At 39.2% G+C, this 25,289-nt stretch overlaps 1 protein-coding gene across 5 annotated transcripts in view; it reads left to right on the top strand.

Annotated features, from left to right (window-relative positions):
• The window catches only part of PIGN (phosphatidylinositol glycan anchor biosynthesis class N), a 106,918-nt gene that overhangs the window by 65,984 nt on the left and 15,645 nt on the right, over positions 1-25,289 (top strand). For all 5 annotated transcript variants that reach the window (XR_005103152.1, XM_037379974.1, XM_037379975.1 and 2 more), the window contains 9 exons: positions 1,485-1,621; positions 2,650-2,749; positions 2,879-2,971; positions 4,361-4,452; positions 9,946-10,057; positions 16,013-16,121; positions 19,765-19,867; positions 22,336-22,438; positions 23,965-24,051. Coding sequence is in view for 4 of the 5 variants with exons in the window: in XM_037379974.1 (XP_037235871.1) it covers positions 1,485-1,621; positions 2,650-2,749; positions 2,879-2,971; positions 4,361-4,452; positions 9,946-10,057; positions 16,013-16,121; positions 19,765-19,867; positions 22,336-22,438; positions 23,965-24,051 (936 nt within the window). In the remaining variant the exon portion in view is untranslated. The remainder of the gene's footprint in view (positions 1-1,484; positions 1,622-2,649; positions 2,750-2,878; positions 2,972-4,360; positions 4,453-9,945; positions 10,058-16,012; positions 16,122-19,764; positions 19,868-22,335; positions 22,439-23,964; positions 24,052-25,289) is intronic.

Raw genomic sequence — 25,289 nt, 5'->3', positions numbered from 1 at the left:
ATATTGTGTGCGTATCATATCTATGCATATTCATTCTTTCTATATGTCAGCAAATATAAAATTTAAAACTAATAAAACCAATAAAAACAAATTGCATTAGGTCAGCTTTGTATGTGACACTTTTTTTCTTTAATGGCGTATCAGCATAAATTCTATTTAAAAAATCATTTGGAACTTGCATTTGCTGTCAGTTTAGATCAAGGCAGTTGTATGTCAGTTATGAGGAGGGGAGAAAAAATGTTAACCTGTTTATGTGAATGTCTTTTTGAATTGAATGTCTTTTGCTTCTCAGCATATTTAACATAGTCACATATCTGTCTATATAACTCCTTCAAAGAAACAGACGTTCATATAGAGCCGTGTCTTCAGTCATTACCTACACAATACACTAAAGACTGCTCAGTCACTGAAGCTGCCTTTGTTTAAAATTTGTACATAATCTTCCCTTAGCAGTAATTCTAATAATTGAATGTCCCTAAATAAGGAAGAGTAGTTCAGTGACCAAGTGAAAGGCAAATGCAGAGTGACTGTTCAGTACTCCTCCTTGCACAAACAAGAGATTGCTGCTACGTGATGATTAAGGACTAGCCTACCTGGCTGAGATTGCCCATTTTAAATATTTCCTTTCTCTCTTTGAGGTTCCTCCTTAAAGTTTTCTCAGTCTGAGAACATATTTCTTTGAGTACATGGTAGGGAGAATGTTCTAATCTCATATCTTTATTTATCTATTTTTCCTTTTTAGAAAAGCCTAAAGCTGGTGTTGTAGGTTGGGATTAAATATAATAATAGTCCTAGCTATGCTGGGAGCCTCTTAGTGCTATGCAACAATAGCCCTCTCTTGTATTTTGGAATTGTAGGTTATTTGAGTAAGGACGTCTTTCCTGTGGAAGGTTGATTGCAAGTCTGCTTCAGTAACTGACCCTAGATTCTGAAGATTTGTATTTTCCCGATAGGAGTTAATGCTTTATCTTTTAATTTAATTGGTTCTTTTACAAATGTTTGGAGGAAGAGGGAGAAACATGTGCTAATGGAATTTTCATTAAATGTTTTGATGCTGTAAACTTGAACTCAAAAGGTTACCATCGAAGTATTTTCTTAGAATCTAAATTTGAGTTCTTTTTCCCAAGACCCTTAGCGTATCTGATTTCCAATGGATTTCAAGTACCCATTGAACATAAAAAACACTGCGTGCATTGGACTTCCAGATTGTACAAGTGTGCCTTGCCTGTGCAGATTTTACTGCAGGACCTTATGTAGAGACATACTTAGAATTAGATCTTCAAATCCCACTGTTGGTTGTTTTTTATTTTTTTCCTCTGGCTGGAAACAGCAGCCAGAGTTGTGTAAATAGGTACAAGACAGCTTGAGTGGCTGTGTTAAAATAACATTTGCTTTACTGTGTAACTAACAAATGGAAAATAGTGTGTAGTTTGAAACATTTTATTGCTGTTTCAGGAATGTTTGTCCAACCATTTGTTTTTCAGGAATCTACTGTTCTTTTCTACGGTTTTGCCTTTGTTGGAATGATAATAGCTTTTTTCCTGTTGATTCAAACATGTCCTTGGACTTACTACATATACTGTCTCTTGCCAGTACCAGTATGGTATGCAGTTGTGAAAGAGTAAGTAAAGAATAAATTTTACAAAAAAAATTTTATAAAACCAGGTCTGTGCTTCCTTTTTGTTGATAATTAATTTTTTCCTATAAGTTTGGGAGAAAGATTTAGATATAATTTTATTAACCTTCCTAAGACATTCCAGAGGACTCTGGTTTATATTTCACTTGACATAGTTTCCAGCCTGACTGATACAGCTGCCTATTCTAGAAGGTATTTTTTCTATTAGCGAAAATAAATTAATGTCTTTCCTAGACAAAATGTTTTAGTACTCTTGGAACTGTAGCAAAAGGGTGCTAAAATCTTGGGCAAAAACCTGTAGGAGCTGACTTCTTTTGTAAGATGGGACAGACTGTTCCTTTGCTTCAGTAATTTTGAAGTAGTCTGATCCTGCAAAGTGTCAGGTACGCTGAACTCCAGCTGCTTTTGGAGAACATGCGCTAATCATGTTGAAGATTGTGCTCTGATACTGAGACAAATCTGTCTTGTTTGGGTCTCCTTTTACTCCAAATCCAAAAATACTTGTAACCTTCTGATTTCCTGTAACTTACCTGATCTACTGGCAATTCTGTAGATACCATACTCTGTATTATTCAGAGAAAGTGGGACCAACTGCAGCTGGATAATGAGCTGCCTCGTAAAACACTGGAAAAGCTAACTGGGGATTTTTTCCTCTCACAAGCTTTGAATGTTTCATCAGTTATGACAGACATTAAGCACAGCATAACCAAAAATGTTCATAAACTCAGAGTCAATTTAGATAAAGAATAATCTGACACTTGTCCAAATAATGGCAATGATGTGCCAGAAATGGGAGGGAAGAACCTGGAGGGTTTTATTGTAGGTTTTATATCAAGTAAAGCTGGGCAGAAGGAGCCTCAGGCCATCACCCGCTTTATTTCGGAACAGCAGGCAGGATCAGCCACATCTGAAACATTTCTTATGCTCTGACCCCCTCCTTGCCCTTCAGTGGTAAAGTCCTGCGTTTCTGTTTTTTTAAAATAATCATTATCTTGTTCCATCATTTTGAACAGACTTCCAGTTATTCAAGGCCTTGCCGCAAATCTCTTGTCACTTCATGTTGGTCGGTCTATAGGATTCTTCTTGGTTTGTACACTGGGAATTGAAATACTCGTAAGTATTTTATCCATAATGTATCAACAGGGTATCTCATTTGCTAGCATTCAACCTGTTTGGGGAATTTTAAGCTTTATTAACGTGCTTATTTTTCAGTCTTCTGTTGGATTTTTTCTTTTGTATCAGGTCTTCAGCTTTTTCTACCGCTCTACACTTACTGTTGGTCTTCTTGTCTTTGCTGGCTGGCCAGTGGTCACGCAGCTGTGGGTTCAAGCAAAGGTACTGTATTGCTTTTTTTAAAAAGAGCATTTATGAAGGCTAATAGCTGATTGCATCTTAGGATGTTAGAGCTGGTCTCTTTGGAATGCTGCTTTAGATTATTGTTCACTTATGCTTTATTCTAATCTCTGTCTTAAGCATCATGTAGCAAGGCAAGGCAGTTTAATATGATATGGATAGATCTCTTATACAAGATAAGTAATATGACGACTTAAGAATTTGGGGTAGCTATGAGTTAGCTATCAGTTTTCTGTTGTTACTGATAACTAAAAAAATATTGACTTAAAATCATATGAAATGCACGTCATTTATCAAATTGTCAGTGACGTAAGTGTTGACATGCATAGTTGGTGAAAGTGCTACCATTTAAGTAATATGATCATTTATTGAAAAAAAAATTGAAGATAACTGAAAAACACTTCTCAATTCATTATTGTCTGCAATCAGCTGGCACACATTGTTCCTCAGAGTTACCTTTCTGTATTATTTTTCCTAGGAAAAAACTTCACTTTTGTAGATATGGATGTGAAGTGGCACAACCTTTAATATAAGAGACATTTCTTGCATTAGTTTATTCAAACATCTCTTATTTCACAGGATACCTAAAACCTAGAGTTCTGGGGTAACGTTAACATTTTAATTAAAAAAAAAAAAAAAAGTGAGTAAAATTGCTAAGTCTTGCATATAGAGGCTTGTATTTGTTTGTTTAAATTTTTTTAAAATTCTATTTGAGTAATCAAGTAACTTGTCTTAAAGCTAATTATACACAGAAGATGTTTTGTAGCACTGAAAATTTCCTTTCAGGAATCTGAATCTGACTTGAGCTTGAAAACTTCAAGTTATATAGCTTTTAATGTGTTTAGAATAAACTACCTGGGATAGGTTTGGGTTTTTTCCTCCTAGCAAAGAATTTAGAGAACTACTTAAACAGTTACAGTGGTTAAATCAAATAGCATTCAGATTCAAAGACTGGAAAATGTTACCATATTGCCAGAGAGCAGGTGTTAGTTAGCTGCTGCAGACTTCTGATGAGATTAGTTTTATTCCTTTCCTCCATAAGGTTACTTATCATCTTCCTGGTGACTGCAACATCTGTGAAAGCCAGGCTTTGAAAAAGTACTTTTAAGTATAAGCTTAGCTTTAACTCTCGTTGTCTTTGATAGGATTTTGACAGCTGTGTAAATGAGATTTTCTTTATTAAAGTGGTGTAATACCAATGGCCCTGTGCTCTTCAGTTAATTTTACTCTTGATAGATGCAGGGTTTTTTTTGCCTGTGGGAGATGCTAGTAGCTGTTAGTAATTCACTGAAGTATTTTTTTCTGATTAGACAATTGTCTGTCCATGTGACCTCCAAAAAAAATCCCATTTGTTTGTTGTTCTTCTTTTAGACAAGAGCATTGATCTGGACTCTTCTTTGTGTGTTCCTGGCAATATTTCCTTTAATGCCTGTTGTAGGAAGAGAACCAAACATTCCTCTGGTGTAAGAATCTCATTTTGTTCCTTAATTTTTTTATTTCCCTCTTTGATATTCAAAATTTAGGCTGCCTTTTGATGTATAGATATGAGTAATTGGTATTATTGAAGTCTGGCTGGGACAGGTATTGAAATTCAGAATTTAAATAACATGATTATAAAGACCTCTGTTATTCACTAATGTGACTTTTAATTCTTTTGCCACATCCGTTTGCTCTTTGTGTTATTCTGTAATTTCTTTTTGAGAGAGACATTTCTCAGAATAACAAATTTGCAAATTTTACGTGAAAATAAAGGTCATAATTAAAGGAGGAGCGTCACTGGGTTGAATACATGTTAAATAGCACTGACATGTATGAATAAGAACATTTATTCAAAAGCAGTTTTCTTTGACAGCACCTTTCTGAATTCCTCCATCTAACTTTAAATAGTCTGCCTTTGAATAGCACTTTGCACCTAGAGATATTAAGGAAAACAGAACAAATAGAACAGGCAGATCTCTCTTCTTCCTTGGCATCTCTTTTTGTCTCTTCTTTTTCGACTTCCACTTCTCTGTTCTGCATTTTCTGGTGTTGCTTGTCTGATTTCCTACAGTTGTTGATGTGCATCTTTATCATCTGTCCCTCTCCTCTTGTGAGCTACCCTTTCATTATACAAGCATCCTCTGATATCTGGATGCAATCCGGGTGGTTAGCCTGAAGGCGCTGGGCTTGTGTTCTCATTGTAGTTACTGCAGAGGGAGACTTGACCTAGACTGCAACGGCTCTTGCTGCTGCCTGGTGTGCCCCATCAGAGCCAGGGTACCTGATCCTCAGTAAAATCTGGGATTTGAGCAGTAATATATGATTGCTGGTAGAATTATGAGCCCTAGTATTTCCAAAATTGTTGACATTCTGCCTCAATATTTTCCACTGTGATTTAAATCTAGCTATTGAAAACCCTTCTTAGTCTTGATGCTTGGGCATGTTAGAAATATTAGGACATACTTGCTTTGACTGTATTACAGCCTCTCAGCTGTATATCAACTGTATATGCACGTGTATATATTTCTGCTGGTCCAAACTGCATTCTTTTTATTATTTAGAACATTTTAGCACAGCTTAGAAATAAAAATGGAATTAAATTACCTTGAGATCTTCCTCCCTGACACTTCTTTACATTCACCTTAACCAAGCTGCACATCTTTCTCTTTGTTTTTCTAATAAAACATTGTACCTCTGGAACAGTTTGTGCCTGTCTGAATCTTGGCAAGGGACTTCTGACGCTAAAAAGTTTTGAAGGAACAATTAAAATATATGTATATGTGACGCTTCAGGATATTGAAGATGAGGAGGTGCTGGGACAGAAGATACAGGAGGAAGAGTTTAGAGTGCCAGTGAGAAATGGATGCATTTATTAAATCTGTTCTTGAGCTGTGGCACTGTATGTCACATCAAGGCTTCTTCATCACATTAATAAAACTTGTATGGTACAAACAGGGAGCCTCTGATTCAACTCAGTCATAAAAAGGAAGCATATAGGAGGTGAAAGCAGGGTCAGATGCCCCAGGAGCAACATAGAGACACTGTCTGAATATGCAGGATAGGTTAGGAAATCCAAAGCTCTCTTGGAGTTGAATCTGGTATGGGATGTAAAGTGCAACAATACAGCGTGCAGCAGCAAAAGGAAGACTAGGGAAAATATAGCCCTGCTGTTGATGGGGACAGGAACCTGGTGATAAAGGACTGAGGCTTTCGTTTGTTTCCATCTTTACTGGTGAGACTGGCCATCAGGAATCCCACCCTTCAGACTGCTGAGACCTGCGGGAAAGCCTGGAGCAAAGAAGACATAAACTTAGAGGAAGAGGATCAGGTTAGGGAACACTTAAATGAATTGGATATGCATGAGTCTGTGGGCCCTGATGGGATACACTCAGGAATGCTGAGGGAGCTGACCAGTGTCACTGATAATCTGAAGAGTTGTGTCAATGGCTGGTGGGAGAGGATCCTGAGGACTGGAAGAAAGCAGATGTTGTCATTGCTATTTTCAGGAAGGGCAAGAGGATCCAGGAGACTACAGGCCAGTAAGCCTCACCGCAATCCTTGGAAAGCTACTTTAGCAACTAATCGTGGAAGCAAACCATTTCTAAATATGAAGGACAAGAAGGTGATTGGGAGTAGTCAGCTTGAATTTATGAAGAGGAAATTATACTTTGCCGTCCTGGTAGCTTTCTAAGACAAGGAGACTGGCCCAGTGAGGGGAGAGCAGGGAATATTGTTTATTTTGACTTCAGCAAGGATTTTGATACATTCTCTGTCATGAACAAGTGGTTTAGGTTAAGTCACTTAGAAAATCCATCAAAGGTACGAGCAAAATGGTTTTAATAGGAATTTGTGGGAGTGCGACTTCACAAAGTTCAATGCAACGTTTACTCTGTTACTTAGTATATAGATAAACCACACAAAGAAGAGTCGAGTTAAAATTAAGCTGGAATGATTTACACTGAGTAAAGATGTAAAAGGGCAAGGGAGACCCTCCCATTGAGTCATGAGGTTCAGAGCAGACCCCCTTGCTTTCTAAATTCTTGACAGAGCTTAGGTGCAGCTAGATCCAATCCTAATCTCAGCCTTGATCAGCAGTTTATGCCTAAAAGATATAAGGAATATTCACAATTTAAGGATGATCATAGGATTTTAGCAGCACTTAATCATTTACTTATTTATCATTTATAAAGTGAATCAAATAGGATTTACTTAAATTATAGAAGTGGTTTAACTATGGATTCAATGGTAATACTTTTATTATACTTAATATCAGGTTACTAAATTCATACACACATGCACACAGACAAAGGAATAGAAGTATAGAGATATATGTACAAAGGTATATATACCTGTTAAAAGTTTCCCTCAGGTTCAGTGAAATATATCGAATGCCTTTGCCTTTCTCAACGGCCAAAGGGTTGAGCCTTGAGAGGCAGGAAAATCAGCTCAAGCTCTATTGTCAGCTTCTGGTGACAGTCCTCCTGGTATCGCAGACTTGGGAGTTTGTGAGCTCTGAGAGGCATCCCGCTTAGAGGCAGATGCTGTTTGCAGCCCACTGCAGGAGAACTCAAAGGGCCTCACTTACAACTGCTGCTTGTAGGTTCGAACATGGTTGGCTTTAGTCATCAGTAACTTTCTGTCCTGGCTGCAGTCAGAGTTGGTAATTAATGGAGGGTTTTTTTTAAATTCCACTGACAGTGGTATCGTACCACTCACAGTCATAATAAAGAGCATTCTCAAACTTGTTAAGGGATGTTCAAGGTTGTCAGGTGTTGGTGGTGTGCAGATAAGGAACGCTTCTCGTACAGCCGATAGTTTCCCACCTCGGCGTGCTAGTTACTAGTACGGTTCAGGGATGCTTTACTGCCCAGCTCGTAACACACAGCCTAAGGCCTAATGGGGATTCCTGAGAGCATAGAGCAGCCCAGGGAAAGGAGTGAGATAGACCACCATGGTCTTCCATAACATTTTCGTACACAAAATGATGATGTAAAGGCTAGATCAGTGGACAGTGAGGTAGACTGGAAACAGGCTCAACTGTCAAGTTCAAAAGATTGTAATCAGTGGCACAGGGTCCAGCTGGAGACCAGTCACTAGTGGTGTACAGCAGGGGTTGGTACAGGGGCCAATACTATTTTAACGTCTTCATTGCTGGCTAGATGATGGGACAGAATGCACCCTCAAGAAGTTTGTAGGTGATACAAAACTGGGAGAAGTCGTTGATGCAGCTGGTGGACATGCAGCCCTTCAAGAGGACCTCAACAGGCTGGAGAAATGGGCAGACGGGAAGGTCATGAAGTTCAAGAAAGGGAAGTGCAAAGTCCTATGCCTGAGCAGAAATAATTTCCGTGCACCAGGACAGGCTGGGACCAACTGGTTTGCCCATAAGCCAACAATGTGCCCCTTGCAGGAAAGGCTGGTGGTATCCTTGGCATTACCAGGGTGATGATGAAGGTGATTATTTTTCTCTACTCAGCCCTGATGAGATGCGTCTGAAAGTGCTGTGTCCGGTTCTGGGCTGTCCAGAAAAAGAGATGTGGGCATACTGGACCGAGTCCAGAGAATGGCCACTAACATGAGTAAGGGATTAGAGCATCTGTCACAGAAGAGCAAGCAAGAGCTGGGGCTGCTTATCCTGGAGGAGAGATTGAGTGAGCTGGAACTGGTTATTCTAGAGGAGACTCAGGAGGATTTTATCAATGTATACATTTTTTGGGGAGAGTAGTAAAGAAAACACATTCTTCTCAGTGTCCAGTGAAGAGACAAGAAATGGGCAAAAGTTCAGATACAGGAAATTCCATTTAAATATAAGAAAAGACCTTTCTTTATAATGAGGGAGGTCAAGCACTGGAACGGGTTCCCCAGAGAGGCTGTGGAGTCTCTGTCAGTGGAATTACTCAATGCCCAGTTAGACATGGCCCTGAGCATCCTGCTCTGAGCAGGTGGTTGGACTAGACTGATCTCCAGAGATACCTTCCAGCCTTCATTCTGTGAGTAGCCTGCAACCGTGTTCCTATGTTGGTTAGGTCACTACTTGAAAATTACTATTGAGATACACTTATATAGCCTTATTTTACTGAATATGTGGTATTGGCGCGTTTTTGCGTTATGTCTGAGAAAACACGAGTGGAGTAGTTACAAATAGATATTTTTGTTAGTAGTCTCTCAATGGCGGTGCCAAGGGACAAGTGGAAGCAAGAACTGGGTGGTTTGACTGCTTCCATATCAAGGTTGTAGCGTGGCAGAGAAATACACACAAAAACTGCTGATGCCTTTACAGTCCCTCTGCTTGCTTGATGACTGAAGGGAGACAACTGGAGGTGATACTAGTATTGAACTTCCAGGGAATCTTGTCTATTATTTTGGAACAGTGTCATAATTAGCAATTTACTCAATAATGCCAAGCAGGCATTCTTTTCCTGCGTTTGTGATGAGTAACAGTCTTCTTGTTAGTCTTGCTGTTGCATTTAACCAAAGCTATGTATTTGATAGCAGTGGTGATGCAATTACCCTGTTAGATGAAAAACCTGACGGACCTTGAAGCCACTAACTTTAGATCACTGTTCACTGTTACTGTTTTGTTCATAATATCATTTGGAGGTCATTGAAAGTACCTAAAAATAATGGGCGACAGATCAGACAATTGGCCAAAATGGAGACTTTTTTCTTTTTGCCACTGTCATGAAAAGAGCATAACTGCATATGTGGATGGCAAGCTTATATAAAACAAACAAAACAAAACAAACCCAACACCACTAACACCCCGCAAAAAAAAACCCAAAACAAAACAAAAACAAACTAAAACCACCCACACTTGATTCTGGATTGGATTTCTAAAGCTAGATGTTGAATTTTCCTTAATGTATGAAGTCTTGACACTGTAATGATTTAATCTTTGTGAAGAGCATTTCTACGAAAGTTTCTTGAACCTTTTCATATTTCCTGGGATTTTATTGTTCTTTTGTTTGTTTTTACAGAATAGCAACTGGTTTGCTGACTCTCTTGATCTCTTGCTTCTCATTGACATCTCTTTGTAAAAGTGGAAATAAGTACAAAAATAATGAAGATCTGAAAGTACATTTTTATCAGGTCAGTTGCTACTTTTCAGTAATTCTGAATGTTAGAGGGTTTTTACATGCAAATTTTTACATACTTTCTAAGAATGTGTTCCTACTAAGGCCACAATTTTCAAGAGGAAAATGATTGTTCCTAAGAGTTTTCCTCTTGACCATTTCAGGAGGACCATGTGCTCATAGTAATACGCATTTTTAAATGTCATCATCATATGTTCCCAAAAACTCATCCTGTGCATATTTATGTGTATTGAGACATAGACATGCATACACATTTTGATGCTCTACTTAGTTTGTCCTGTGTTCAGTCTGTGTATGTAACTTCCAGTGATGTTTGCAGGAATTGTACATGCATGCTAAAGAACAGGCTAGCTGGTTCAGAGGGTTCTTTCCAGTTTCTGGTTGTTCCAGTGGTAGTGCCCAGTGACAGGGTAAGGGGCAACAGGCACAAGCTGCAACACAAGAAAGTTCTTCTGAATGTGAGAAAGAGCTTCTTTACCTTGAGGGTGACAGAGCAGTGGTACAGGCTGCCCAGAGAGACTGTGGGGTCTCCTGCTCTGGAGACATTCAAAAGCCACCTGGACATGATTCGGTGCAACCTGCTTTAGCAGGGGGTTGGACCAGATGATCTCCAGAAGTCACTTCCAACCCCAACCGTTCTGTGATTCTGTGAATAACAATGTGAGATTGATACTGTGCTGCTTTTCTGTTGGTTAGATCTTCTTTCAGATGAAAGATGAGAATTTTTATAGCTTCATGAAGTAGGTAGATCTTTTCATAGTAGGTGCTAATTAAGTTCTAGAGAGCTCTTAAGATTCTAATAATACCTTGCATGTCTGCCGTCCTCTTTTTTTTTTTTTTTTTTTTTAACTTATTACAAGATAATGGTTTTATTTTGGGACTGGCTTTATTGGTTGTGACTTAGTAAGTGCTGGAATTTCTTATTGAGCCAAGCAATGTATTCATTATATTAGTGATTCAGGCATGGAGCTCAAATTGGTTAAAAGGAGGAGGGGAAAGAATAATGAATGCTGAAAGAATAATGAATACCTGAGCATGCATGCATGTATAGCGTGGTGGTGATTTCTCTTAACTTTTCCAGCTTACACGTGGAAAAGATGTATCAGTTCCTTTCCTAAGCATTCAGGACAGGTATTTCCAGCATATACTCAGCAGTAGATTTCTCACTGGAATGCCTGAAAACAACTTGAACTGGATGGGGGAGTGAGAGAGCAGCTGGGTGGGCAGCTGGGCAACGTCAGCTCACCACACAACTGCTGCAGCATCTCAGGTGGTGTGACTTTGTGGAGAAGCTCACAAATGATCACAATAATGAAATAGGTCTGTATTCAAAAAGTAATGCTGGATTATTCTTGAGCCAACTTTAGAGAATCAGGAAATTCACACACAGAGTCCTGAGATACTTAATTAGATGAAAATGTTCTGCTTGCTTGTTCAGGGAATAAGGTCTTTGTTTTTCTCCCAACATTTAAGATCGTAAAGCTCCTCAAATTGCTCCTTAATCAGAAAATATTTTGCCATAGTGACATCATATTAGACTTTTATTTCGGAAGCTTACTTGGGAATGGAAAACATGGGATCCACCATTCATGCTCTGAGTCAGGAAAAGATTGGTAGGGGACATTATTAAAGAACATTGCAGAGGTATTACACGTGTTTCTAAATAAATAACTTGTTTTGAGATTAGGTTGGTTGCATTTAGTTAGTTTGAAACAGGAATACAAAAGGGAAATGTTTGTCAGAAGACTAGTATTTCTAGGCAACGGAAGTCTCTTATTCTCCTTTTGCTTTTTCTTTTGAGTTGGAATTTTCAGTGGGGACAGGGAAGGGGGTAATCTTAAGAGATGCTGGTTTGGAGCAATTTGAGTGCATCAGTTTTGATTTACAACTCCCAGGCAGTTTTAAGGGTGAGATGAATCCTCTAGTCAGATGAAACGAAACATACCAATTTTGCAGTGACAGACAGCGATCAGGGCACTGACAGTCATATACACAAGCACACACTGTCAGGTTCCTGCTTTACATCTGACAAGGGATTTCTTGAAAGCAGGTTTTGCAGCTCCCCTCCACGTAAGCTTTCTTTACATTGTTCCTTTGTAGGCAGGAAACTAAGACTGGTTAACGGTTCTTCATTTTGGGGAATAAGGAGATAGGTTAATTTGCTACAGGTCTGTTGTCTTTGTGTGCCACTTTCCTCTCAAGCATTGACTGAAATGGAAGGGAAAATGTGGTGTCCTTTCCTCACACTCTTTAGTTATGGTTTGCCTTGGGGATTCCCTTAGCCACTCTGCTAATGTCATTTATAGGTTCAGCTCTGGCTAAAAGCCTTTGAATTACACAATGGAGGACTAGCTGGTGTTTCTAATTTGTTACCTCTTAGCCTACTGATCTGGCCAAGCTTCTCTGATCTCTGACTGGGATTCCTTGACTTGTATTTCTTTTTTCTTCTTTTTTTTTTAAATCCTTTTCCTCTTTGTTTTGATAGTGTCTGTGTGCAAGAACCCTCTTTTAAATCTTCTATTTCAGTTCACATCAAATTTTTGCATCTGGTCATTTGGGATGAGATCCATTTTCATACAGGAAATCAAATAATATATCCCAAAGGTTCAAGTAGTTCTTATTTCCCTGAGTCGTTCTTCACAAGTTATTTTGGAATTGCATATGAATAATGACACTTCCCATTTCAGTTTTCTTCCTATTTCAGTCACAGAAAAAGAAGGATTCAGCATCACCTAGGCTTTTCTTTGTCCTTCCGATGAATCTTTTTTTCTCTTCTGAAGATAACTTTCTTTATTGTCCAAGTGAGCTTCCTTTTCCATCTGGGAATTAGCCTGTAGAGAAGATATCATGCTTGGTAAGGAACAAAGCTTGTTCCATTACATTAATTGCTCTCCTTTTGGTCAAAAAGAAACCAGAATTATTAGAGACCATTGGAGCAGGCAAAAAAGCTACCAGTTTGCATGTAGTCCCTCACAGAAAAGGTAATTTCCCTCTCATCCAATCCTGAACTATGTATTTTTGTGTTGGTTTCTCCACGGATGGGACAGAGTGTACACCTTAGCAAACGAGTACGAACCACATACCTGTATGGATCTGAGAGGCCATTTACAGGCTACTCATTTATTCACTGATTTTGTACCTACACACTACATATTCCAACATGGGCATTAGCCTTAAAGAAACAAAAAAGTCCCAGACAACCAAACAGCACGATAAAAAAGATTTTTTTGCAAAAGTATATAAATAAAGACAATTTAAAAAGTAAACATGCAAGCTTGAGTAACTTGTAGCAGAATTTACATTTCTGCTACAAAACCTTCAGTTATGTTTAGACCTAATTTTGAATTTTTGATACATGTACTGTTTGCCTGAGGCAGGCAATACTAATCAACACCCTCAGTTTCTGAAAACTGTAAAAACTTTCTCAGGTTTTCTCTTGTTATCATTAAATCAGGAATAACACTTTTTTCAGTATTTTGTTTGCTATGGCAAGGAGAGAATTGTCTTTTGGTTAATGCTAATTCTGTCCTCTGGCGAGGTGGGCATTGGTCTCTTTTCCCAAGTAACAAGTGATAGGATGAGAGGAAATGGCTTCAAGTTGAGGCAAGGGAGGTTTAGTTTGAATATTAGGAAATATTTCTTCACTGAGAGGGTTGTCAAGAATTGGAGCAGGCTGCCCAGGGCAGTGGTTAAGTCACCATCCCTGGAGATATTTAAAAGACATGTAGATGTGGTTCTTAGGGACATGGTTTAGTGGTGGACTTGGCAGGGCTGGCTTAATGGTTGAACTCCACGATCGTAAAGGTCTTTTCCAACCTAAATAATCTGATGATCTTCAAGAAGTTATTAAGGCTTCAGGAATAGTGAAAACAGGATGAACGTAATCAGTCTATCAGCTAGACTGATGCAGTACTTACTGTACAACTTAATGTTTTTGCTGGAGCAAACACCAGTTTCTCTTTGCTATCAGTTTCGTAGGTGAAGCCCAGTTTCTGCTGCACTACTGAAAACACCGTGGTTTCCATTGGTTGATAGGGTTGGACCACGTTATGCCCAGGAGACTTGAACTTCGTGTGGATCCAAGGTGGTCAGATTATTAGTTTTCCTCTCAGAATTTGGAGGAGAAATAAACAGTAGGAATCCATGTCATATTAGTGGAAGTAGCAGACAGGAAGAATGCTTTCAGCCAGCCTTGTATAGGGTCCAGCCTGTGATGCTGGTTCTCCTGCTGTTCTCTCTATGGGTGGCTACATTAGATGCTTAGGAGGGCAGCCAAAGCTGCTGGTGAAAAGGTGTTGGGACTGCAGATGTCAGTCTTGGTTTCCTCTTGTAGCTGTGACCTATGGATGAGTGTTTCTCAGAGGCCTGTTCTTAATGTGTTTTAAGAACAATCTCTTCAAATAAGAGATTTTAACTTCGAAGAAGGTTGTGAAGGGGGAAAGAAGACAGATTCTTAGCTGAAGACCTCAGTTTGCATCCCCGAGTTACTTCTGTGCTTTTCCACAGTCCTGGAGTTGTTGGTGAAAGCTGAGAACAGTTTGAACATTAATTAAACTATGAACACGGGAGTCTCGAAAGCAGATGCTGAGCCCTTCCTTCCCTGGAAATTAACATAAATCTTTAAGAAGTAACTTGGGTCTACTAATGTGCCCAGGTCATCACAAGTCTTCCAAGGCACAAGGTGTATTATGGGAGACGACACAAGGTGAGTGCAGAGTGACTTCTCCAGTGACCAAGGGATAGCAGGAGGGATTACCAGAGCTCATGATACTTAAAGACATTGAAAAGATGTATCAAAGAGGAGAGTTCTGGCCTGAATACAACAAAAGCATCACAAAGAGACCTGATCAGAGATCTGAAGGAAGCAATTCCCTGAGCTTTTGGAGGCTTAATGCTTTCACCTATCTTACTGATGTCACGCAGAAATACCGGTGACAAGTTCCTGTGGCCTGAAATTAAATAGAAGCAGCAGACACTGAACACTTGTGAAACTGGGCCAAAAGAGGATGCTGACTGCTAAGTATATCCTCTGAGCAGGTACCGCTAGGTATCACTTCATCTGGCAGGGGAATGGCAGCTATTCATGTGGTAAAAAGTGATGGATGTGAACAGTGTAGCTTCTTTGCACTCAAAAAGCCACAACAGCAATTATGTCTTCTAATGGCAAAGTACTTGTGCATGCTTGATTTGCCTTTTAGTGGAACTGCGGAGTTGTGAATAAATAGCAGTAATTGGAAGCTTGACTCAAGTATTTTCTTGGATAATTGTAATCTTTCAAAAATAACTAAGGTAATTTTCCTAAGGTTTTTTGCACCCATTTGATGTCTGAATGGTGTCTCTTGAATTAGTCAAGAAAAAAGGACTGCTTCTCCAAGGCAGAGGGCCTTGCTTGAGGTGGTTCAGACATTTTCATTTGAACAGTCTGCTAAGACTGCGATTTCTTTCCATCTTTCAAAATCCACCTCCAGTCTGCTCTGCTGCTGCTGTCTTTTCTTACAGGAGCTGTTCTGCCCATGCAAAGCTCTTGCCTTACCTACTCCCCCTCCACCCTGTACCTGATCCTGCAGCAAAGCCAGAGGTTCTGCTAGTTCTTGGTGGCTGCTGTTTGAGGACCAGTGCAACATATGTTTTCTGTGGTTTACTCAAGCATTTTAGTAGTTACTCTTGACAAAGAGCCTGTCATGTCAAATCAGTGATCCAGGGCACTTGTTTAAACTGTTTAAAAATAGCACAAATAAACAGTAAGAATAATAAAAATAAAAGCATAGAAGGAAGTTTTAAAAAGCCTAAATTGTAAAAAACTAAAAACACTCAACACTACATATCAGACTTCCTTTCTTATGTTGATTCAGATGAGGTGTTTATACAACTCTAAAGCATATTTACATATTTAGTATGAGCTGGCAGAGATCCATACATTGTGTTTCATTGTCTGATTTCTTCTTTCTAGATGTTGAGTATTGCGCTTTCAACATATGTTGTGAGCAGTACCCATGACAGTCTGAAGAGCAAACAGGGGTTGCCTATATTGAATCAGATTACTAGCTGGATGACTCTAGGTGAGAACATCTTCCCTCCTGAACTTGTATGCTGATAGTTTGTGGGGTTCGGGGATGGGTGGGAGTGATGACACGTCTTTTATTTGACTAATAGTTCTTCAGTGACTTCACTATTTTTTCCGAAGTGAGGATTTTTGAGGAATGTGTGAGAAAGTCTTCTAAAGTAAGTTTGTAATAGAATGCAAACAACCTTGATTTACAAGTAGCTTTATCTTTTGGGTTTGGGTATTCTGGAAGACCCCTTTTAGGGATGTAGTGGTATAAATTCCCTTTTTGTTTCACTTGGAGCCAGATAAGGGTGATGTGAGATGTCCTGCAAGCAATCCAGTTAAGCATAGGGAAGTGAGGAAAGGTTGTTGCTGTATTTCAATAGAAACTTGAAGTTGCAGCTGATGGCAGAGACCGTTGGGGTATGGCAGTGTTCTTCAGAGCTGCTTTGCAAAATACCTGTGAGCTAATAATGCTAATGTTATGTTTTATATGTGTTATAACCTAATTATTAAAGGGAAAAAACAATCCATAAATCTATGGATTGTTCACCACACTAGAATTAAAATCTTAGGATGATTAAACAGAGCAAATGTAATTACTACTGCGCTTGTGGAATACAGTAAACCAATACCTTTCATATCTCAGCTGTAAAATAATTTCTGTAGGGTTCCATTAGAAAATATTAAGCATTATTTATCCCTGAGTGATCTGGAACGTGGGATTTGTTCTGGAGCTAAATGTATCCCATGCAAAGATTGATGGCAGCTCTTTGTTTAAATTCCTGGTCTTTACTTCTAGCATAGCTTAATGGAAGAATTATGACTCTTCTTATCTAGTTGCTGGATGTCTTGTGCAGACCTGGACTGGTGACATTGTTTTAACTCAAGCCAGTCTTGTCAGTTTTAGAATGCTGCTTCAGTTTGAGGAAATGGATTCAAGATTAATACAACTGATTGTGATCAGTGCGTGTGTGAGCAGTGCTGTCTTTGTAATGCAGGTGTCTTCGGAGCATTTTACTTTCCATCGTGCTTTTCTAAACTCTTTGTAGGCTACTAAGCTAAGTGGGGATCTCTGTGTGATGAATTCTTTGTAGTTGTAAAGTCGATGAAATCAATGATGTCCTGCTTGGCTTACTGGAGCAGGAATTGAGGGTAAAGGTTATCTTTCTCTCCTGTGTAAGGGTGAGAAAAAAACATTTTTCATCTAAGATGATTTGGGCAGTCAGAGAGGTCTAAAGTTATGAGGAAAAAGTATATTAGAAATTCTCGTTGCTGTGGGTGATGTTTCTATGATGAAAAATAAAGCTAACAGTGAAGTAAACTGTATATACCCAGAAAGTCTACTTGCTGCCACAGTAGTATTGAATATTTTAGCAAAGTCTTTCAGACTGGAAGTAATCATTTTAAGTGAATGTGATATACAGGGTAGGAGCTTTATGTACTTGCTGAAGTTGCTCTAAATAATTAAACACAGAACTAAGCAAGTAAAAAGCTAAGGCATCCAAAAACATTTCCTCAGTACTCCTGTTGGAGAGAAGTGCCATGTCACTACCATAACCACAACCAGCATCTGCCTTGTCACTAGTGTGTACCACAAATATGGCACCATAAGAACTAAGGTACCAAGCTTTACTGTAGCTTTTCCAAGTTGGTGGCATTACAGGTGGTCAAACTCCTCTTTTTTTTGCTTAGTTCTGGAAGAATGGCACTGTTGCTTACTGAACTCTCATTACGCACTTCTGTGTGTATTCATATAACCAGAAACACACAGTTATCAGTATTTATATATCATAACAAATAATTATTGACAATAATAGATAATTAGTGATGGGTAAGTTTCTGCAGGCCTGTGTCCAGCTGGCTTTAGGTGTTACACAGTGTGGTTCATGCACTGGATGTTAAGCACAAACGTAGAGGTAAAACCAGGAGGCATAAAGTTAGTCCAGCTTCTTCCCATGTTCTTCAGAACCATCTTTATGTTAAGAGATATTTCTAAATAAATGTTTATTAGATTTCCACTGATCTAAACTTTAAAACATATCATAGCAACCTGCCAAATTTTGAGGAATTTAGTGTCACAACTGGGTGGGAGGGACACATAGAAATTTGTATAGGTCAGCCAGAAACCTGCAGGCCTTTTGATAGTTAATACCTGATGTGTCACATCAGAGATGGAGGGGAAAGGCTAATTATTACCTACCAGCCACTCATCTGTTCTCATCTGTGATTGCGCTCAGAAAGTGATAAACTTCTGATATGCTGAGTGTCATTCACAGAGGCCAGTTGCCATGCTGAATTGCTTTCTAGCCGTTCTGACTTGCAGTGACATCCCTGGAGTTCCTGCTTGAGCTGGGCCCTCAAGCCTCAAGTAGAGAAAGCTACAGGTGATGCTGAAAGGCTGGAGCACCCTTGAAACGAAGTCACTTGTTCTGTAATTGTAGCAGTGACCAAGGCTGAAAGCCAGGAAGTAAAACATACTAACCACGGATTTTAGAAACAGACTCATCTCTCTTGCATGATATGCTTACTATAAATATTAATTTCTACTGTGACAGTAAGCACAAGTGAGCACTTTCCATATATTATAGTTTCATTTCTGTTCCTTAATAGAGTGATTAATAATTATGACTTGCTGTTGATGGAGTCTTTGAATGATTCAGTAATGAGGGCGCTATACTACAACGAAGAATCACACCAATGTTATTTGTCAGCGCACTTCTTTATAAACACATACAAAATTCATATTAAAAAAATTGGGTTTAAAGACTAATTCACAACAATGCTTTTCCTTCTCCCTTTCCTCGCCTCAAGCACTGGCCACTTTTCCTCTGCTTTTCTTCCTCTTTACTCCCTCTTCCAGTAGCCCATTTCCTCTCTTTCCGATTTTCCTTACCTCCTGCAAACTGTTGGGCCCTGTCCTCACCTGCAGAAGTTTCCTAGCTGGAGTCATCTCTTTAGGGGCAACACAGACTCTACTAACTGGGGCTGACCGGACAGTTGAGCAATGGACTGCACTAAGGAGCAGCATGTAACTCTTAAGAATCCCACACCTGTGTCAGAGAGATGCATTACGCATTGAAGTCAAGAGGCACGAATCATCACATATAGGTCCCCTGTAGTTCCTTAAACATTCCTGTTTTAAAACTTTCAAGTAGAGAAGCTAATAAGTTGATAGTTTCTGTACTTTACTTAGCAGTGTTTTCAGTTACACCTCAAAATGTTGCAGGTTTCCTAATCTAATCCAATGGAGCAGTGGCTCTGTAACTGTGGTAACTGATGGCCAGAGGTCATCAGGGCCATAGTAAGTGGTTCTCAGAGTAGTATTAAACAGTCAAACTTGACTATTTTTTGGGGTAGTGCTTCTGCATCTTCTGAAGGACTTACTGACATCAGTTCATGAGAAATTGTAAAGGCTGTGAGGTAGAAAGCCAGGGAATTAAAATGATAGACAACTGAAATTACTTTTGATAAATATTAAGCATTCCAAACATTGGGTTTTCTTTAGCAAAAGTGACTTCTGAAAACAGAAGGGCATATATGACCGGTATTGAGTTTCTGTACAAAAAGTGTCAAGATTTGAAGAATGTTGTCTTGTTACTAAGGTCGAAATGTTTTGCACGTAGTGACCAATGGATCTTTTTTTTTTATTGCAGTTTCTTCCTCGGTGCTGCCATTACTGAGCCCCACGTTTCTCTTCCAGCGACTGTTCAGCATAGTGCTCTCCCTGATGTCTACCTACCTGCTCCTCAGCACAGGGTACTTCTCTCTTATTCTGTTTGATTGGTCTGACAGATGGAAATCAAAGGCTAAACATCAAACTGCTGAATCTCATGAACATTTTTGTTAAAAGTGTAATGTGCTTCCAACTGTAGTCTCACCATTTATCTCTTTGCTTAGTTTCCTAAATAAAATTTATGGGGTATTTCCATATTCCTCCTTGTATTATAAACACTGGTTTTTTCACATTCCTTTCAGCTAGACCAAACTGTGACTGGAAGGGTTTGTATTCAATCTTGCACCAGAGTAACACAATGGTTAAGTTTGTTTTATGTTGTTTCAGCATTTGCTTTTCTGCTTGCAAACAAAAGGAAATAACTTCTTTCCCAGCTGCTCAGCGCTGATATCTAGTTATGGCTAAAATGCCATGTGACAGGAAACAGGTAGCCCTAAAATGAGGGGGAAATTTATTCACAGAGATTTTCATGAACATAATTTTTTTCAAAGGGATGCTAGTCCTTATAAACAGTAGGGCTTGCTTCTTTTTGGATGAAAGACAACTCCTCAGAGCTTGTAAATGAAGAAAACGCTGTCAGCCAACCATTTTTTTTCCTACACTCAGTATCTCTTAAGAGCATACTTAATGAGGAATATAGGAACCATTCCTTCCGCCTCCCCTCCCACTTATTCTCTGGATTTAATTACACTGGAAAATTTAGTGGTATAAAATATGTTGCAGCAGACATTTTGCAATCGCTGCCTCTTGCGGATACTCTCATTTTGGATGAAGCACATTTTTTAATTTTTATTTTTATTTTAAATATCCTGCCTCCCCTTCCCTCTTCCCCACTAAGATTTTGATCTTAATTTTACTTCTGTCCACACACACACTATTACATTCAACCTTCTTAGTCCTGGCTATTGGATAAAGTATGAATGTTGTTCTCTCTGAGGCTGGCAACCTCCCTGTTTGTATTTTGGCCCTGGACCAGACCATTTAAACACTGACAGCTCTCTACTGTCTTCCTACAATGATCAGAGACACCCAACAAATTTTGGAACAATTCTTTCGAAACAAAACAAACAAAAGCCACACACACACAAAAAAAAAACCAAAAAACCAACAAACCCCAAAACAACCAATCATTGCAAAAACAAGGCGCTCCATGCCAGGAGTATCCAGTGTTTCTGTCTTCAGTGCTCTGTTATACCATGTAATGATAACTTACTGTGCTGCACACATAATTACAGCACCTCTCTGGGTGCAATTAAGTGGAAGTGTTGATGCCAGCTGAAGAGCGTGGTTGCATACAGCCATTTGTCACTGACTCAGTTGAAGACATTAAATTTATAGGCAAGTGTAGAGTGTTGTGAGAATTGCAGGTCCTTTCATTAGAGACAACCCAACCATTGTTGTCTTCGTGTTTAACTGCTTGTCATTCTGATAATTAAGGCAGAAATGTCTATCCAAAATGTATCATTCCAGTTTGAAACTGCTTTGTAGCTACACTGTTGGGGAGGCACAACAGAAACACTACCAAGATTAACTGCAATGGTTTTCTCAGTTTAAGACAAGTAAAGTAAGTGTGTGTCCACGGGGAGAGGGGGGAAGGCAAAAATTTAAAGTCTTGTCACTATTAGTGTCACAGTCAGTGTCAATGTTATAATTTTACCCTGAAAGGAAAAAAAACCCAAAACTGAGAGGCACTGTGAATTGCAACTGAGATGTAGAGACAAGGAAAAATTAGTATTATTCAATGACAATCTACACCCCTAAGTTATCTAAGGGTTTTAATCTCTCACATAAGTACACTCATAGTTTGCTCTGTCTGAGTGCTGTTGGAGCCAGAAGTACTCCTCTGAGACAGGGGGTGTAGCTAGCACAGTTTAGCAGCCTTGGTTAGAGTGTGCCTTGGTGCTGCTATTGCAATGAATTGCTATATAATGAAGAAAAGGACTCTTCAGTGAAATGCAACGTTCTTTGTATTTAACAGATTCCTCTCTCCTTGGAACTAGACTGAGATCACCAGAATGAGCTTGATTAGGACCTAAAGAAACACAAGTCACTGCCTAGGCTGGACTGTAACCCCTCAGTTCCAAGTAGCTCTTATAAAATTTTCCATTTTGCAGAAAATGGGTGCCAAATATGATTCTTTTTTTTTCCCGTGCTTCTTTTTAGTTTTATCCCAGTTTTGTTAAAGTTAATCATGACACAGAGGGCCCTCATCCATTTTTGTGGTAGCCATCAAGTGAGAAAATGGGTGTGCAACATGACAAAGCTGATGCAGCCTCTGTTTCTCCTACTTTTACTATGTAATTACTGTATGACTTCAAATTTTGGCCAGCCAACTGTGGGTGCTCCTTAGAAATGGGGAGAGAAGGGTGAGAATGCCACTAAGTCTTTACTATATAATTTGTGTGAAGAAAAAAGTAAAGAAGCATGTCAGTATTTGATGTTAAATAGTTGTTAGTGACTGCACTGACTATGATTATTATGCACTCTTCAGGTATGAAGCTCTGTTTCCACTGGTGCTGTCTAGTTTGATGTTTGTGTGGATAAATATGGAGCAAGAAGCACTTCAGCACTATGGTCTTTCAGGCAAATCAAAGGTAACAGCTCCAGATAGCTATATCAGGTTAATGATCAACTTTATCTCTTTTTTTCCTTGAGGGTGTAATAAATATTCTGAGTGGTTTTCACAGAACAACACTTTGCATTCCTTTAAGTTTGGGAAGCCAGTATCAGATATTTTATGAAATAGGAATATGACCTTGTAAGAGACATTTATGTTATTGAAGATATTTCACATCAGAGCCATTTCTAGAAATGCAGGAAATCAGTTTGACTTAGCGGTATGTTCTGTAGGCTACAAAACTCTGTTACCAAGTGTAGTGCTAATTCAACGTAAGGCATGGTAGCTCTTCAGAATAAATACAACGTCACTGTACTTTTTTTATTCTGATGGCAGAACCATGAGTGAGAGGCTGAAAAGAAATAATTTTATTTCTGAAATAACCCATAGGAAATACCAGAAATCTGAAGTTTGACTTTGTCCTGCCATTCCTTCTTCAAGGACAGAGTTTTAGTTCTGATTAGAGAAACAACAAGCCAGAGATTAGCTTGGAACTAGCACCTTCTCGGATTTGCCTGGAGAGGGAGTTTTGTCATCACCGCAACTTCTTTCCCCTTAAAATTTAGTATCTTGTCAGCAATTTTCAAAGCCCATGCTGCTCACACTGCTATTATTTAGCATTTAGATTAGGTGAAGGGTTTAACAAACTCTGGCTATGCCATTGATTCGGTTAGATCCGAAGTGCTGGTTGCAGAGCTGCCTGGGTGCTCAGAGCCAGGCAGGTGTGCTGCACAACTCGCTCCTGATTCTCCCAAATGTGCTGTCCGTGGTGCAGGTCACAGAGAACCTTGGTACAGATGCATGGAGGTGGCCAGAGGAACAATAACGCTTATCCCTGCTTCCCGTTTTTCGGATAGAAAGATCGTCTCTAGGATGCCCGTTAACATATGCCACAAAGTAAATGTTGTATTACAAAATCCAGCTCAGTTCTCTGTAAGATTATTTTTAATTAATGTTGTCAGTGTTGAATGTCTGTTACTTGGATCTTTTCCCTGGTGAAAAGGAGTTCATTGACCTCTTAAACTCCATGAAGACAATTTCTCTTCAGGTCAAGTGATACTGTGCTGAGAACTGAGTGAAGGAGATGAATGTCTTGGTGTTCTCACTTACTACATAAGTCAGCTGAGGATAATTACAGTCTTTGTATTTCTGTGGGTCTTTATCCACGTGCTCATGTGAGCAGTGAAAGTGCATGTGTGTAGGAGGAATATTTATGATGAAAGAAGATGATGGTAAGTCTAAGGCACAGAGGTTCATTTTTAGTGTAGATAACAGTGGAAGCTCCAGTGTTCATTGGATCATCTCACTTGTACAATATTCCAGCAGATTCATTAAAGTATCATGAAAATATGGGAAAGGTTTGCAGTCCTCATCATAATACTACTCTAATAACAGCTGATAGGGAAGTAGGTTTATTTCCCATTCACGGCAGTAAAAATATGGTGGCTCTATCAAAGTAAATCAGTTGATAGTCAGTATTAATTTCTTCTGCTGTCTTTCCAGCTTGCTGTTTTCAACTTTGCCTATGCCACTGATATAACTCGGTTTCGACAGCTCCACCTAGATGACGTCCGCAGATCATACTTCTTTGTATCCTTTTGCCGGTTGCTGTATTCCAGGGAAAAGATGGGTTTGTTTCAAAAGGCCCTGCAATCAAAATTTGTAGCCTGGTAGCCACTGGAAAGCGGGAGCTGGTGAAGATGATTTGACTAATTTTGCTCAAAAGGCAATGGTCTTGTACATTATGTTTTTTTGATAAAGTAGTAAAAAATTCAGTATAAACTGCACTGTTTTAGAATCTGGTTCCTTGGCCCCTTTTCAAAATTTGGTCTCTTATGACCATTACAGCTGAGGTAGACTTCCTTCTGAAACGTCCTGTTTTCAGTTTGGTTTTGTTGTATTACATTTTGGCTGGAGGGAACTCATTCAAGCTTCACAAATCAGTTAGAAAAGGTGATACTGACTGAAGTTATTCTCATGTTCTCATTTTTAAAGTATGGCAGCGTGTTAGGAAGATTATGTTAGGGGGCAAGCATTGGCCATGGCCAGGCAGATAAGGAGAGTTCCAGTAGACTCTTAGTGAAATGTGTTCCCAGTATCTGACTTAGAATTATTTATATCACACATGGTTTCTGCTGTTAGAAATTATATGGGCTTGTAGGGAAGAGTTGTTTGTTCATTAACATAGCAGTTACTTTGCATTACTATAACTGAAACTACAGCTGATTATTTTTTATAACACTGTACAGACTTAGTGATGGTGTCATTTTTCTCCTCCATCATGGGACTGCAGCTAAGTGAGATGTATTTGGCAGCAAGGGTGATGGGTATGCAAGTGGGAGAGAAATTATGACCCAGTCTGGGACATGCAGGTTTCTAGTGCAGGTGGATTACTGTAGCTGGAGCTAGGGAGGGAGTCTGTCAATACTGGTTCCTGCAAAAGCAGGCATTGTAGTTTGTAGAATAACTAAAGCTGAGAGGGTGGAACACAGTCGCAGAGTTTGTGCTGTTGGAATTTGGGACAATGCTGTTGGATGCTGGGAATCTGCAGCAGAGGAAGTGTGGCAGATCCCTCATTAAGAAGACAGTTCAGCGCTAAGGAAGGAGGCAGAACAATTTGCCAGGAGTTGAATGTTTGTGTGTTTCCTTTAGAAAAACAGATGAGACCCCTTGCAGTAAATTTATTTCATTTGCTATTTTGCCAAAAAATAAGCTAACTTTTGGTAAAGCTGCTGCTGTCTGTCAGGTGCTAAAAATTAGCCAAAACAAAAATCAAACGATCTAATTGTATTTTTTTAACACTCCAACACAGTACCACTTCAATCTAA

This window comes from Falco rusticolus, chromosome 3, assembly GCF_015220075.1.
Source record: "Falco rusticolus isolate bFalRus1 chromosome 3, bFalRus1.pri, whole genome shotgun sequence".
Taxonomy (NCBI): Eukaryota; Metazoa; Chordata; class Aves; order Falconiformes; family Falconidae; genus Falco; species Falco rusticolus.
Note: the sequence above shows the minus strand (reverse complement) of the source record. Positions and strands in the feature narration are given on the sequence as shown.